A 13,534-nucleotide genomic window follows, 5' to 3' on the forward strand; every position below is an offset into this window, starting at 1 on the left:
CCCTTTCTCTCTCTCTCTCTCTCTCTCTCTCTCTCTCTCTCTCTGTGTGTGTGTGTGTGTGTGTGTCCTATATTAAGGCGTTATGCACAGTCAGGGGATGAGTCTGTTAACTTCATCTGTCTCTCTCTTTCTCGCTCTGAAACAGAAACAAAGCAAGGCACGCCCTGTAAACACACAAACTTTTTTTCTGCTTAAGGTTTCAACCACTCCCCCCACCCCCCCACCCCCCGTGTGCTAAACACACACATAAAGCCCCACTGTTGTTTGTACTGCAACCGTTTGAGCGGGCTATGATGTTGGGCAGGTGTGGGTAAACAGATGCGTACAGTAGATTAACATGCAGAAGAATTAAACAATTGTTCCCTTTATGTGCTCTCTTCATGTTCACCACAATGCCTGGCTGGGGGTTCAGGACGAGCTAGGTGTGGAGCGCTACACTGCTCTTAAATCTTTTGAGAGGCATAGCTTTGCTTGTCCTTGCTAATCTCCTCTAATGGAACGCCATGGTGGAAACATCACCACCTTTCCCCTGAATACATGCATAACTAATATCCTTATGCATATACATTAGGTGCCATTATGCCTGTTAGCACTAAAACCACTCAATGCATGTATTAATCAGAAGTTTTTCCCCTATGAAAATGCATGAAAAGTGTGTTTTTCCATAAAAAGGAGCAATATTAACACCATTTGTCGATCGATATGCAGAACGATGTGGAGAACGCCTGCTGTTGTTGCTCTCTCCATGTCGCACGGAATGTTTTATTGTGGTGCCAAATAGTTAAAAGTCGTAAATGACTTTAAAACCCAGTAAAATTCAAAATGTAATTATCTTCTGGACTAAGGCCTCGGGCGCTCCATATATCTTTGGGCTGGCTGTCATGCATACATAACACATTTTTAATGACCGGTTACTCACAAATGTACAAAATAATTTCATTTTTATTCCCCCCGCCTCCCTTCCCCCCATCTTTTAGCCAGTGGTCAGAGGAAGAGAGACAGAAAGAGAGAGAATGAGGAGAGGAACTGGTCATACTGGTGTTGATGGGGGGCAGAGAGGGAAGATGGAGTGAAGGGAGACAGCCTTGAGAAAGAGACAGAGGAAAGAGGAGATGTTACCTGCAGTTCCAGCTGCTGGACGACTTGCATCTGTACCCGACACTGGGCTGTACTCCGGTCGTCCAACGCGTGTTCGTTATTCAGATGTCTACAGGGAGAGAGGGAAAGCGAGGGGGAGACGGGATTCATTTTAGCACCGTATTTTACAGCCCTCTATTAAGCATTTGATAAAACTTTCATGGTAAAATATCGAATTACATTATCTGTGTGTTCTGCGGGGCAGTCATTTATCTCTCCATGTTGGAAAAATGAAAATGGACTCGAGGTATACACATACTAAAATGATAAAAAAAATATATATATTTTTTAAAGTAAATAAAGCCATGACCACGTCCAAAAACATCAACTCTCCAAACACATTTGAGAGTGCCGTGAATGAACCTTACCCCTAACATGAAACGGAAACACTCAGGAATAAAAATGCATGAATATTTCATAAGGTGGCTATATCTGCAGAAACCTAGGAGTGAGTTAGGTTCTAAAAAATTACTTCGGAATTTCAGGTGAAAACGTGACTTTTGAATCACGCTGGTGTGTACTCCGGGAACCCGTTTCTTTCCCTTTCAAAAGGCAAAATGGATTCTTGTTATTTTCAGCAGCTTTCTGGGTTAATTGTGTCATGGAGATGAAGAGGTCCCAAATGAAGCAAGGAGAAGAAGCCAAAGGACAACAAGGAGAAGAGAGATGGAATCTGTCATAAACGTGAATTATGAATATAATTATGCGTGACTATTTTATACTGCCAAGATCCTCTTCTCCAGCCACCTCTCACTACGTTTATAACTAATCTAAATAAGTAGCTGGCTCCAGTGAGTCTTTCCCGTTCCTTCTTTATTTTGTGGTGATTTATATAATATGGAGGAGATAAGGTTTTTCGCCAGTAAAGGAAATATGATTGGAGGATTTTTATCAGCCTCTGTATGAATTACGGGTTTGGAAAATGCTTATGCAGGGGCATTTCATTAATCATTTAATCATAAGCCGAGCAGGATGTTTGAACCGATTTCACAAATACCCTTTCATTTCGCCACTTCATTATGGCCGCTAATGGATCCAATATATTATATATATCATAAATTACATCGCGTCGGTGCTGACCATGTAGGTCAGTGTCAGCAGTCGGGGGCCGGTGGAGCTGAGCAGGGGCGTCGGCGGAGAGAGGAGCTGCGGCCCAGGCGCCAGGACCACCATCATCTTCGCAGACACACCTATTCCTTGCCTCCGTAAATAAAATGAAAAACCCTCTGGCTGAGAGGGACAGTCCTCTCGGTGATGGCTGACTATATATCTACACGCAGGCGGCGACGTGCCGGTGGTGGCCCGTTCCGTCATTTGTACTACGCAGGAAGCGGGGGCGACACAGACACAGGCGTTAGGGAAGTTGACAGGACGCATATACAGGACTGAGGTCCTTACGAGTATGAGGCCTGGTCCATCTTCAGCGGAAATGACTAAAACGATAGCGGACGGCTGTCACACCTTTCACATAAATGGGTCTGCCTGTAACTATAATAGTGTATACTTTTTTTTTTTTTCCTCCATATAACGTGTGTGTCTTATAAAGAGAGTGTTGTGGATTTCAAATAGATATCTAAAGTTGTAAACTACAGATATAAACAAGGTCAGATTTTTTATCTTAAAATGGCACTGCTGAAGTGGGAGAGTATTGAGGGAGAAAGAGAGATCAAGGAAACGCTTCCAAGCATGGAGCAAGAAGCCCGCCCCAAAAGAGAGATGGGCCGAGACTGCCCCGGGATTTTCAATGAACACCGGCCTACGTGACATGCCTCAGAATTTCCCGTTCACGGAACCCGAAGAGAACCTCTCTCCTCCCTTTCATCTTTTGTTATGCTGGATGAATCCCCCCTCCCCCCTCCTTTCCTTCTAATGACATGTAGAGTAAGAGTGCATAATTAATAGGAAATGAAATATTCAAATGGCCCTTAATGCAGCCTCTTGGAAGAGTGTCTGGACATGAGGGGGTCTGGCTCAGTGAGGGAGCTGACATCGGGAGAGGCTATGAGTGCTGGCATGTGTCACTTTGTGAACTTCAAGCAAAGGCCATTTTAAAAGCTTCCTGGCAGGATGACAGTCTCTAATGTAAATTGCCACAATAAAACAAGTTAAATAGACACTGCTCAAACAGTCAGCATTTTACATGTCATTGGAACGGCCTGTCCCCTTGCTCCGGGTTTAATGATACACTGGGAGTCTGATGGCACACGTCACACCAAGGGAACAGCTATCAAAAAATCACCAGGCAAACTTATGAAGACTTATATTGTTTATTGTTCCCAACTGACAGAGATACGTTTGCTTGAGTAAATATGTTCACAAGAGAAAATAGCATCAATCATGCAGCACGTTATTTTTTATTTTTTTTAAATATAGCGTGTGTCATCAAGACAAATAAATTTATGTTATTTAGTGCTAATGTTTGTCCTTAACTGCTTTTTTTTCCTCATATGCGTAAATATATGCTTTAGCCTTCAGGGTAAGAGGACCCAGACACTTTCTGCATATTATAATGTGTATTGACTATAGCTGATTTTAAGCAAACAGGGTACTCTGTGATAAATGGTTATACTCTAGTTCTGAAGTCAACATACATTTATGGAAATTTGAATAGCTCTCAAATGGGAAACTGATGCTCTCTGTTTGTTTCTGATAAATAACTGCTAACATTTAAACATTAACCAGTGATATTTTTCAATCACATACCAAAAATCAATTCCCATTTTTCCAAATGTGTACTTCTTTATAAGGTTCAATATATTGATGCCAGATATATATGGTTACAGTGTCACATGGAGACACAAATGATTACAGTGTCAGACGTAGACACATGTAGGGTGACTTTGTTTCACATGTGACACTGGCCATGGCCAGTTTGCTGCAGGGGTCAACTTTTGAATCTGACAGAAGCTGCCACCACCTCGTATGTCTGCTTACACATGCACACCAGGCCGCACAAATCTGAGTGCGCCACGGCTTTGCCTGCCTTTACCAGCCTCGCTCTAGCAAAGGCCACGGGAGTTCCTGTGAGTTCCCAACCCCTGAAAAATTGCTCACGCTGTTCCTCCAAATGTGCCACCTCCCCCACCGCTCCCCTCCAATCCCCTCCGCCAAACGCCAATTAGACTTACCTCCTCCTTATTTATTGAGATAGCACGAATAGGTATGTCATCTTTTCTTTCAAAGGGAGAATAAATAACCGCCGGGTTTAAAACAACACCGTGGCCTGGTGCTGGTTGTTGCTGTTGGCATGGGCCGTGGAGGTCTGCTCCACGTTAGCGTGCTGCTTCACCCTTTACCGCTGCTCTACGCCACTTCTGCTGACTATACGCTTCTGCCTTGCCCCCATCACCCCACACGCAACCCCCCCCCCCCCCCCCCAAGCCCCCCGCTCAAAGGAGTTCTTTCAGGGCCCCTTATCATCCCAACTGATTTACTCTTTGTTATTTTCCTTTGCCGGTTTTATTTGCGAGTCTTCCGGCCCGTCGAGCAGAGGACTGGGGGAGCGGCATGTGGGAACGCTTAACGGCAGCGAGCGCTAACACCTTCCCCACGCCGGGCGAACCTTCGCCCCGCCTGGGCTTAAACAAAGGCACCTTTTGTGGAGCCTCTCCAAATGTTTTCTTAACATGTTCCAAGCAGTTTAGGGCAGGCAAGTAAAGTAAACAAGATGTTGCCATGATAAAAACACTTGTAAAAACATTGCGGAGTGCACTCCGGCAATTTTTTAAGGAGAGGGACCTTTTCTTCTCTCTACTTTCCTTCGCTAAGCTCAGGGATGCTAATTCCACTCATTTTTGTAAACACAACGACGGCGCAGTGGGTGAAGCCAGAGCGGGAAGAAAAAAGGGAGAGAGGGATTGAATGAGACACTCCCAAACCCCGAAGCATGCACTAACGGAGGAGAAGCGGGCGGAGCGCTTTCCTGTTTAGATATCAGCTGCGCGGGGTGCCAAACCAACGGGCCATTTCCCTCGCAGCCTGAGAGAGTGCGAACACTCTCGTTAACACTCGCTTCCACAGGTAAACAGAAAGGCAGAGACAGATTACGCTGTTTACGACAATTACACCGTTATCTGCAAGAAGCGATGTGGAAAGGCGTTAGCAGCGCCTCTGCATTTTCTCTCTGGCAACTCTTTAAATGAACTGCGCCAAGATACACAGCAGGTCTGAAACGCAAGCAAAAACTCAGAAAAGTGGTGTGGAGGGTGAAACCAGAGAAAAAAAACTCTCTTTTCTATCGTTCTTTCTATCATTATGTCTTTCTCCCCCTCTGTCTCCATGGGCCTCTCAGCTCTGTGTGTTTTAGTCTGAGTCCAGGATAATGGAACAGTGTCAGATCTTGTTTAGAGTGGGTCTAATCTGGCTCGACACACACTCATTGATCTGCTGCCATGCTGTCCATGTTCTCATCGTCTCCGCGGCCATGGCAGGGCTGTGCGTTGGACTACGCACACACACGCCCCCCAAACCCCCACCCCCACCCCCCCAACCACCACCACACACGCAGGAGGTTAAGGGAATCCAGGTCTTCCCCAAAGGTACTTTGACCTATCGGTCTGGTTGCTGCACAACAGCCGGCTTTGAGCGGAGGAGGCATCGCTCGCTGTCGAGCTTCCAGTTCCAGCCACTGACGGTGGAGGTCATCCCCCTCTGCACAGGCACATCAGAAATTTCCCTTGCTAAAAATCCCAGCCACTGATGTGAATGCTCTCACGCTCCTATGCGCATGTGGACAGTGGGAGGGGTCATGGTGGAGCATGCCTGAAGCAGGCGTGCTCAGGCTGAGCGCCTTGTGCACGCATAGAAGGCAAGAAGCAGAGCTAGCTGGCAGGGGTGACTCAGACAGTGTTAGGAGCTGAACTTCCAAACCGATGGATTCTTGTCCTGCTCGCCTGGTAACCAGCATAAAGCTTTCTGTAACATGTAATTATACACAAAACCCAATTCACCTACAGTACAAGAGCCATAATATTAATGCAAATGTCTGTTGAACCGAAACACAGGAGCATCATGTGACAGACGTGATGCCCAAGTTACCAGGGTTTTCTCTGTGAGGAATGGGGAAAAAAAAGAAAGAAAAATAAAAACAGTCAACGATTTCACAAAAAAATAAGATGGAACAACACAGTAGAGAAAGAGGAAGGAATGCCCGTCTTGCTGTCCGCAGAGGGAAAGACAAGGGCAAACCTGCTGGGCTCTCGCAGTGAGACCTGCTGCTGATAAACACCCCCACCCCCCGTGCTTGTTTGGGACAGGCTGGCAGAAATCACCATGGGAACAGCACTTACCACAGGTATTAGAGGGCCCTTAGGAGCCCAAAGGAGCAGGCGCAGCAGAGATGGAGCAGATAGTGCACGTGGCGAGCCTCCGCTTGGCACCTACGCCAGAGAGCTCCACCTGTGGTGTGGCTGAATTGCTAAAGGGGGCGGGGGGGCACTAAGACACAACGTATGAGGGAAGGGTGGGCCTGGCTTCACCTTCATGAGGGCAGAAGAGTGGGAGTGTTTGTATGTCTGTGTATGTGTGTGTGTGTGTGTGTGTGTGTAAGACTTACTTGAGGAAGGACTGGAAATCCTCAAATACCGCTTCACATCCTGGCCATTTACACACGCCGTGTGCATAGAGTGGATGGCTATGGTGTGAGTGGTCCTCCAACACTGAACTACAGGAAGGAGTGAGACAGAGAAACAAACACATTAATATCAATAACATACACACTGGGCTTATATAGAGCTCGCAGTACAATACGGCTCTGTTTTTATTAATGGCTTTACCCTTGAGAGTGGGTTATTCATCTCCATAACAATGTCATTTAATGCCACATTGATGTCTCATTCCCACAATATATCTATATACATAAACCACATGAAACAAAAGACACATTTGTCTGCTGTCAGAGGCCCTGCTTAGAGATCCACAGCTCTACCCGTCACCCCCGTGCACCCTCTGACCTTTGGGGGAAGTGGGTGATCAGCGCGTACATGTGACCTCTACTTCCCCCTCAGGTAGGGCAGTCAGCCTAACAAACACACGGGGCTGCCCTGTGCTTGCCAGTCGGAATGTGCTGTGATTGGGTGCCAGAGAGACACGGGAGAGTCCCGTCCAGCCCAGCGCGGCGAGCGGCATTACCGGCGTTCCCATCGTCCACCCGGAAAGACGGGTCTTTCCCATAACAGGTAGCTCTCAGATCCAGCTGGCCGTCTCCCCACCAAGTGTAAACACACTCCACCTGCTATCAGTTAATCCGGATGCTGAGAGACGCTGACTGGCCCAGCTAGGTTGTGGGGGTCATGGCGAGGCTTTGACGGGGAAGTCCACTACATCCACTCTTCTGGAATTTCAGCAGTCTGTTTGTACCATTTGTGTAATCTCTGTTTTACAAAGCGTTCTTCTCAGGGATTCTGGTGTTGATGCAATTACAGAACAATAGCTTGAGCTGCGCGCTTAGACTCGGCCGCGAGCTGCTAGCTTATTGGTGGCTATTAGGCATGGAGCCCAGTTCACAAAGTACGCTAACATCAATAATAATCCAAGAACGATAAACAATCAAGGACCACAATAAGCAATAGAGCAAACCGCTTGATTGAACCTGCTGAAGGACACTCAGCACTGTTAGACCCATTCAAGAGCTAATCCTAACCCTAACTAAAAGCCAGCCCACACCTCACCCCACAAACAGCGGGTTGAGTGTGGAGACCACCGAGGCCAGGTGGACTGCCACAGGGGAGCGAACATGTGATGGCAGCAGGCAGCTGAGTGCTAGTGAAACCTGGGGTCATCACCTACATGGCTACCACATGTGTCCGCCATCGGTGGAACAACGTGTGCCTTTAGAATGAGGATCAGACCCCCATTCTAAGGCCAACTAGATCCCTTCACTGGCCACATAGTGGCCCAGTGTTAAAGGACAGGTCACATTCTATCGCTCCTTTTAGTTTTTTTGTTGTAGGTCAACACCTTCTTTTTTTTTTTTTGTGCACGCTGAGATTGTGAGATGGGAGCAGAAAAGAAATATTATTGAAGTATTATTATTACACGTATTGTGTCACTCCATATAACATGTTTATAATTACATTTGAAATAAAAAAAAAAGTACTCTGTGGCAACATACCAATATGGGAATGATTAAAAATGAATTTTTTAAATGTGGCTTTGTTTGGGCTACAATAAATATGTCAATTTTCATATTAAAATCTCATTTGTAAGTAGGGTTATGGCTCACGTGAGTTGGCAAGGGGTTGTCACACTTTTTTGGGTATAATTACTCACTTACGACTTCACATGGTAAATAACAAACGATAATTGTGCCACAATTAGGAAGCAGTGAGCCATTTATGAATATGGTTAACATACATTTTTTTTTCTTCCCAGAAGACAGAAATATCCTTTCTTTTTTTTTTTGAAAATTCAATTATGAATTATGCATACGCATTAAGACCTCTGTTTTGATACTGCTAATAAATAGATGGGGTAAGATCTATTATAATGACTTTTTAACAAGAACAAGCAAAGCTCCTTGCTGGAGAACGTTGTGCTAATTTTTAATTTAAGAGACACCCTCGTTTTTATAATAATTCCTTTGCAAGCAGGCATGTTGCTTAATTCAGTATTAATAAGATACTGAACAGTGGAACGCTTGGGGTTTTGAGAGAGGCAAACGATGACAGAAGTGACTCTTTTTAACCACTGGGTGACTAAATAATGGTAAATGCCAAATTTTACAGAGCGGTACATTAGGGTAATAAGGGACTGAGAAAGTCGGGGGTTGGGGGGGTGGGGGGAGATTTCTACCAGTGGTGACCTCATTCCAGTCCAGCACTACACTAAAAACAGTACTTGAGATGCCTTGACTGTTAAATTTCATCTCATCTCTTCAGCAGTCCTATCGTAGTTTGGCAGCTCTGGAGAGAGGAAGGCAACCTCCAATGACCTTTTTCACGGCTGTGTGGGAAAGTGCATCATCTTCGTGCTTACGTGGAGGGTGAAACTCATTAAAAGTGAGACAGTCCTTAGACTACATCCTTAAGCTCCTGTTACACGGCTAAGTGCACGACAAACATTTTAGCCGTGCGCATACCACAATCGTCTAAAATGCTTTTATGTAAGCGAATGCCGTTGTCATATTTCATTCGGTTATGATTCAGTATTGCGGTATACAACCATGGAAAGCTGGGGGTGGGCTATGACCGTTATACTGAATATGCAAAATTCAGGACTCAAGCATAGCAGTTGGCTGGCAGTCACAACAGTGTGCCTATATCGGGTCACCTCCCCTCGCCAAGATGGGTACAAATGGAGTACCAAAAGTCATACTCTCGTACCGGAAGAGGAACACTTTTCAGTCACAACAGAATTTCTATCATCTGTATTGGGGGGGAGGCCCTTCCAAATTATGATTTAATTATCATCTTTAGAGTGAAAGATCAATTAAACAGGAGAGAGTGGGAGACCATAGAGAGGAGGGGAGCCATATTTGATTATTTATTGCTTTAACAAACTCCCATGAGCCTAGCCCTCCAGATGCATACTGGGAAGGAAAAGAAAGGGGGAGCAATCCAAAAAGAGTGGCACTTTGTCTCTCGTTCCTTCCTCTCTTTCCCTTCCGTCAGGCAAGTTCAGTCCAAGGAAGTGGTGTCAGTCTGCCTTCTGAATCCTCCTCTTTTTCCTGGACACCCCCCACCCCCCACCCCCCACCCAAATAAGATAATCACCAGCACAGGTTTGCGGCAGTTCAAATAGCTGTTCTCCCCTTATCACCGCGGTGATGGGTCAGATGCGCCGGCACACGGAAGGCTTTTATCATATTTGGGTGCATGCGAGCACCTCGTCTCTGCAGCCGGCACCGGTGGGAGAGGAGGCAAGGCGGCTAAAAGCGGGGGCGGGCCCAGGCCGATTGGGTTTCCTCCCCTCTCCTTTAAGACAGAAGAATGAAGCCAGCAGGCAATGCCCGCGAATGCACTTAAGGTTTTAGTTGCAGGCGTCGCAGCGGCTGGCCGGGGTTCTCTCGTATGACACATGAACCTGACTACACGGTACTTAAAGGCCAGGAGGAAAGCGATCCGGCACGGCGTGGGGGAGCAGGTCCATCAGCGGCGCGCCGGCAGGCTGTGCCCTGGTGTGAGAAGACTCTCGCGAGAAGGAGGGAGAGACGAAAAAATAAAAACAACAACAAAAAAACATCAAACGTTTGTGGAGGTCCAAGATAAAAATTAAAAGAGAGAGAGAGAGAGAGAGAGAGAGAGAAGACGTTTTCTGTTCGTGCCAGGGTCTTCGCTGTCACACTTCTCCTGGATTCGTGCAAAGCGTGGAGCTAACTAATGGAAATCAGTGTTCGAAGCTGAACCAGACAGAATAATCAGTGCGCATTATTGAATCGCTCAGCGTGAACTTGCAAAGCTCGGGTGACAGAACACGAGAGCGGCGCGCTATTAATATGGTCTCTTTAATTTGCCTTTGTTTTTGTTGTGGTAATGACTTACGCGGTTTGATACGGTTAATTCCATCTTTGAAGGTGTCTGCTTGGAACAGCTGTAGCGGTACAGAGAAAGAGGGAGAGAGCGAGAGAGCGCATATGAGACAGAGAGAGTAGGGAGCGATTACCTGCTCGCTCTTATGACAGATCTGAGACGCTCACTGCATATTCAGCCCACAGACTGCCTTCTTCTCTCTGCCTTGTGCTAAACTGCTGTTGACGTCTTCTTTAATCTCAGAAGGGGGGTGGGGGGTGCGCGGGAGAGTGAGAGGGATGTGCGATCGCTCCTGTCTTCACGAATGTTTCAAGGGATGCTAAGCTTGTAGAGCTCCTTTTTACCCCTTAACTGTAACGCTGCGATCTGATATGGTAGACAGCTTGTTGTTTGTGTACTTGTGAACTTTGAGGTAGCACATTGATGGAGTGAAAGGGAAAGCCACTAGTATTGATGAACCCAGCTGAACCCGAAACTGGCCAGTCAACATTTCTGCCTGCATGATCAGAATTTCCTGTTTGAACTGAATGCACCTGCTGAAACCAAAAACACTACCACATTCATTCTGAAAAATGTCTGAAAGGTCTACGGAAGCGACGGGACTAAACAAGCCGATGGCTGAAAAGTGTTGCTGAAATGACGCTCGTTTGATATTTCCACAAAAAGCCCAAAAGGCTTTAAAAACAAAAGGGGTATCCAGTGAAATGTTTACTTTGGTTTCATGCTCCCTTCGTCATTTCCTTCCATGCTGGATTACCTTCGTTTGGTTTCGCTCGTTTCAGAGTACGACATTTTTGTGTTATTTCTCTGAGCTCATCTCTGCTCTGAAGGAGCACACACACACATCTCAACTCCACTTCCAACCAGGTCCAGATTTACAGTATTAACTGACTGTTTTCATTTGTATCGCTTTCATATTGAAGCACAGCTTATGATTAGTCGACCATGAGTCAGACATGGGCACGGGTGCATGTGTGTCTGTGTTAGAGTGCGAATGAGCCCAGCGCCCAGAGGCTTCTTAGTAGCAGTTCAAAGATCAGGCCTCATCAGACAAAAAACAAGTAAACATATTACACGGAAAATTAATTTCTTCCTCAAAGACATGGTGGCAACGTGATGCTTATCCCAGATAAATCTTTTGAGGATGATGTCATGGGTTTTTATAAAGCAGCTTTATACCGCTTAGGAAAGATTCCTTGTTATAATACAAAAGATTGATTCATTTAGAAAACTTTTATCTGCTTGTATACATTGTAGCTTCAAAGTAGATGAAAATTTTTCCTTAAACAAGCCTCTCTTCTGTCTAAAGTGAAATTCCTCTATGATCCACAATTACGAGGGAGACGAGCCTCTTCTGATCAATTACTGACACTCTTTGTTGTGTGTGTGTGTGTGTGTGTGAGTGTGTGTGTGTGTGTGTGTGTGTGTGTATACATACAGGCTAATATTTAGTTTACCAGTCAAACTACACAGCCGTGTAATTATAAGCACAAGTACCAAAACAGAAGTGTCTACCTACAGTACGCTGGTAATTAATAAGGAAGCGGACCTACTCCCATTCCAGTAATCTAGCTGCTAAAATAGCCAGACTCCCAGGTGTCTGTGTCGGGCTCTTCAGATGCTGGGCCCTTCATGAAGAGAGTACTTGCTAACGACAAATTAATAGTTATTAGGCCAAGCCTTATGGGTAGCTGTCCATCAAAGGCAGTGTTCCCTGAAGGGACAGCCATCTCAAACGAGGAAACAAGCCAGGCCTGTGCACGTTAGTCAAAGATGGCAGGAAAGAGGTGATGAGTACTAATGACTTTCAGTAAAATGTTCTCTCAGAGAGAGAGAGAGAGAGAGAGAGAGAGAGCGAGAGAGAGAGCGAGAGAGAGAGAAAGCGAGAGACAAAGATCTAGCAAAACCGAGAACACCACACAAGAACACCGTCTGCCTCATTCCAGTACAGAGATACGCAGTGATAACCCAGCGCCCCCATGTTTTCCAGTGGATTCGACGCGCGGTTGTTCTGCCTTACATAGGTAGTAAACTAGAGGTCATTAATAACAAGCACACCAACGATGGCTGCTTTTACTGCCCCGGGCAGCAGGCTACACGTCGGGCAGCAGCGGGTGGCAGATTGGGGGAGTATCTCACCTCTCTCTCTTCAGTGTGTGGCTGCCATACTGGCCGTTGGTGCTGGCGTGCTGGTTGAGGAGGGGGTTCTTGGGAGGTGCGGGAGAACAGGACAGGTCCAGGCCCCGGTGACCTCCGTTGTTGCTGGCGCTGTTCTCCTCCTTGATGTTTGTTCCCGCCACCTCCTTCCACAACTGCTGCAGATCGGCAGGAATCATGCCTGCCATAAAGAAATTGGATAATGAAATCAATTAAGGCCCTAATCCAGATACACTCCTTTGGAAATTAAATAATAATAATAACAACATTAAAACCACACAAAAAAGGGTTGGGTAAACAAAGGGGGTTTCGCGACTGGGGAGTGTGTTGGGAGATGCGCGCGGCCCACCCGGGTCTCTGTCCCTCTGTATGTGTTTGTGTGTATGTGACAGGGATGAGTGTGCGTGTGTGTGCGTGCACTTGTGCACACAAATCTCTGGCATTCATTCGCATTTCATGCTCAGAGTAAATGACTAATATACAGACAAGGCATGAAATCTGAATAATCAGCATTAGTCAGAAGAAAGCCGGCACACGCGCGTGCACACGCGCACACACACACAGAGCTGTTTAAAATAGCAACATTCCTAAACATATCTCGGAGAAAAGGAGGAGGAAGAAGCAAAAGGAAGAATCCGAGCCTCTAGGGTAATATTCTCTAAAGCAAGATAATGTGCAAAATACTGAAAGCCCTGCACGCCTCCAACTGACACAGAAGACTTAAAGCGCATTTACAAAGTCAGCCCTACCACAACTTGTGCACACTGGTGACA

At 46.1% G+C, this 13,534-nt stretch overlaps 1 protein-coding gene across 10 annotated transcripts in view; it reads right to left on the bottom strand.

The window, feature by feature from the left end:
• The window catches only part of foxp1b (forkhead box P1b), a 133,646-nt gene that overhangs the window by 11,660 nt on the left and 108,452 nt on the right, over positions 1 to 13,534 (bottom strand). For all 10 annotated transcript variants that reach the window (XR_014124571.1, XM_035524649.2, XM_035524655.2 and 7 more), the window contains 3 exons: positions 12,744 to 12,942; positions 6,692 to 6,799; positions 1,120 to 1,207 (listed from right to left, as the gene is read on the bottom strand). Coding sequence is in view for 9 of the 10 variants with exons in the window: in XM_035524649.2 (XP_035380542.1) it covers positions 1,120 to 1,207; positions 6,692 to 6,799; positions 12,744 to 12,942 (395 nt within the window). In the remaining variant the exon portion in view is untranslated. The remainder of the gene's footprint in view (positions 1 to 1,119; positions 1,208 to 6,691; positions 6,800 to 12,743; positions 12,943 to 13,534) is intronic.

This window comes from Electrophorus electricus, chromosome 7, assembly GCF_041902795.1.
Source record: "Electrophorus electricus isolate QZ-2024a chromosome 7, ASM4190279v1, whole genome shotgun sequence".
NCBI lineage: Eukaryota > Metazoa > Chordata > Actinopteri > Gymnotiformes > Gymnotidae > Electrophorus > Electrophorus electricus.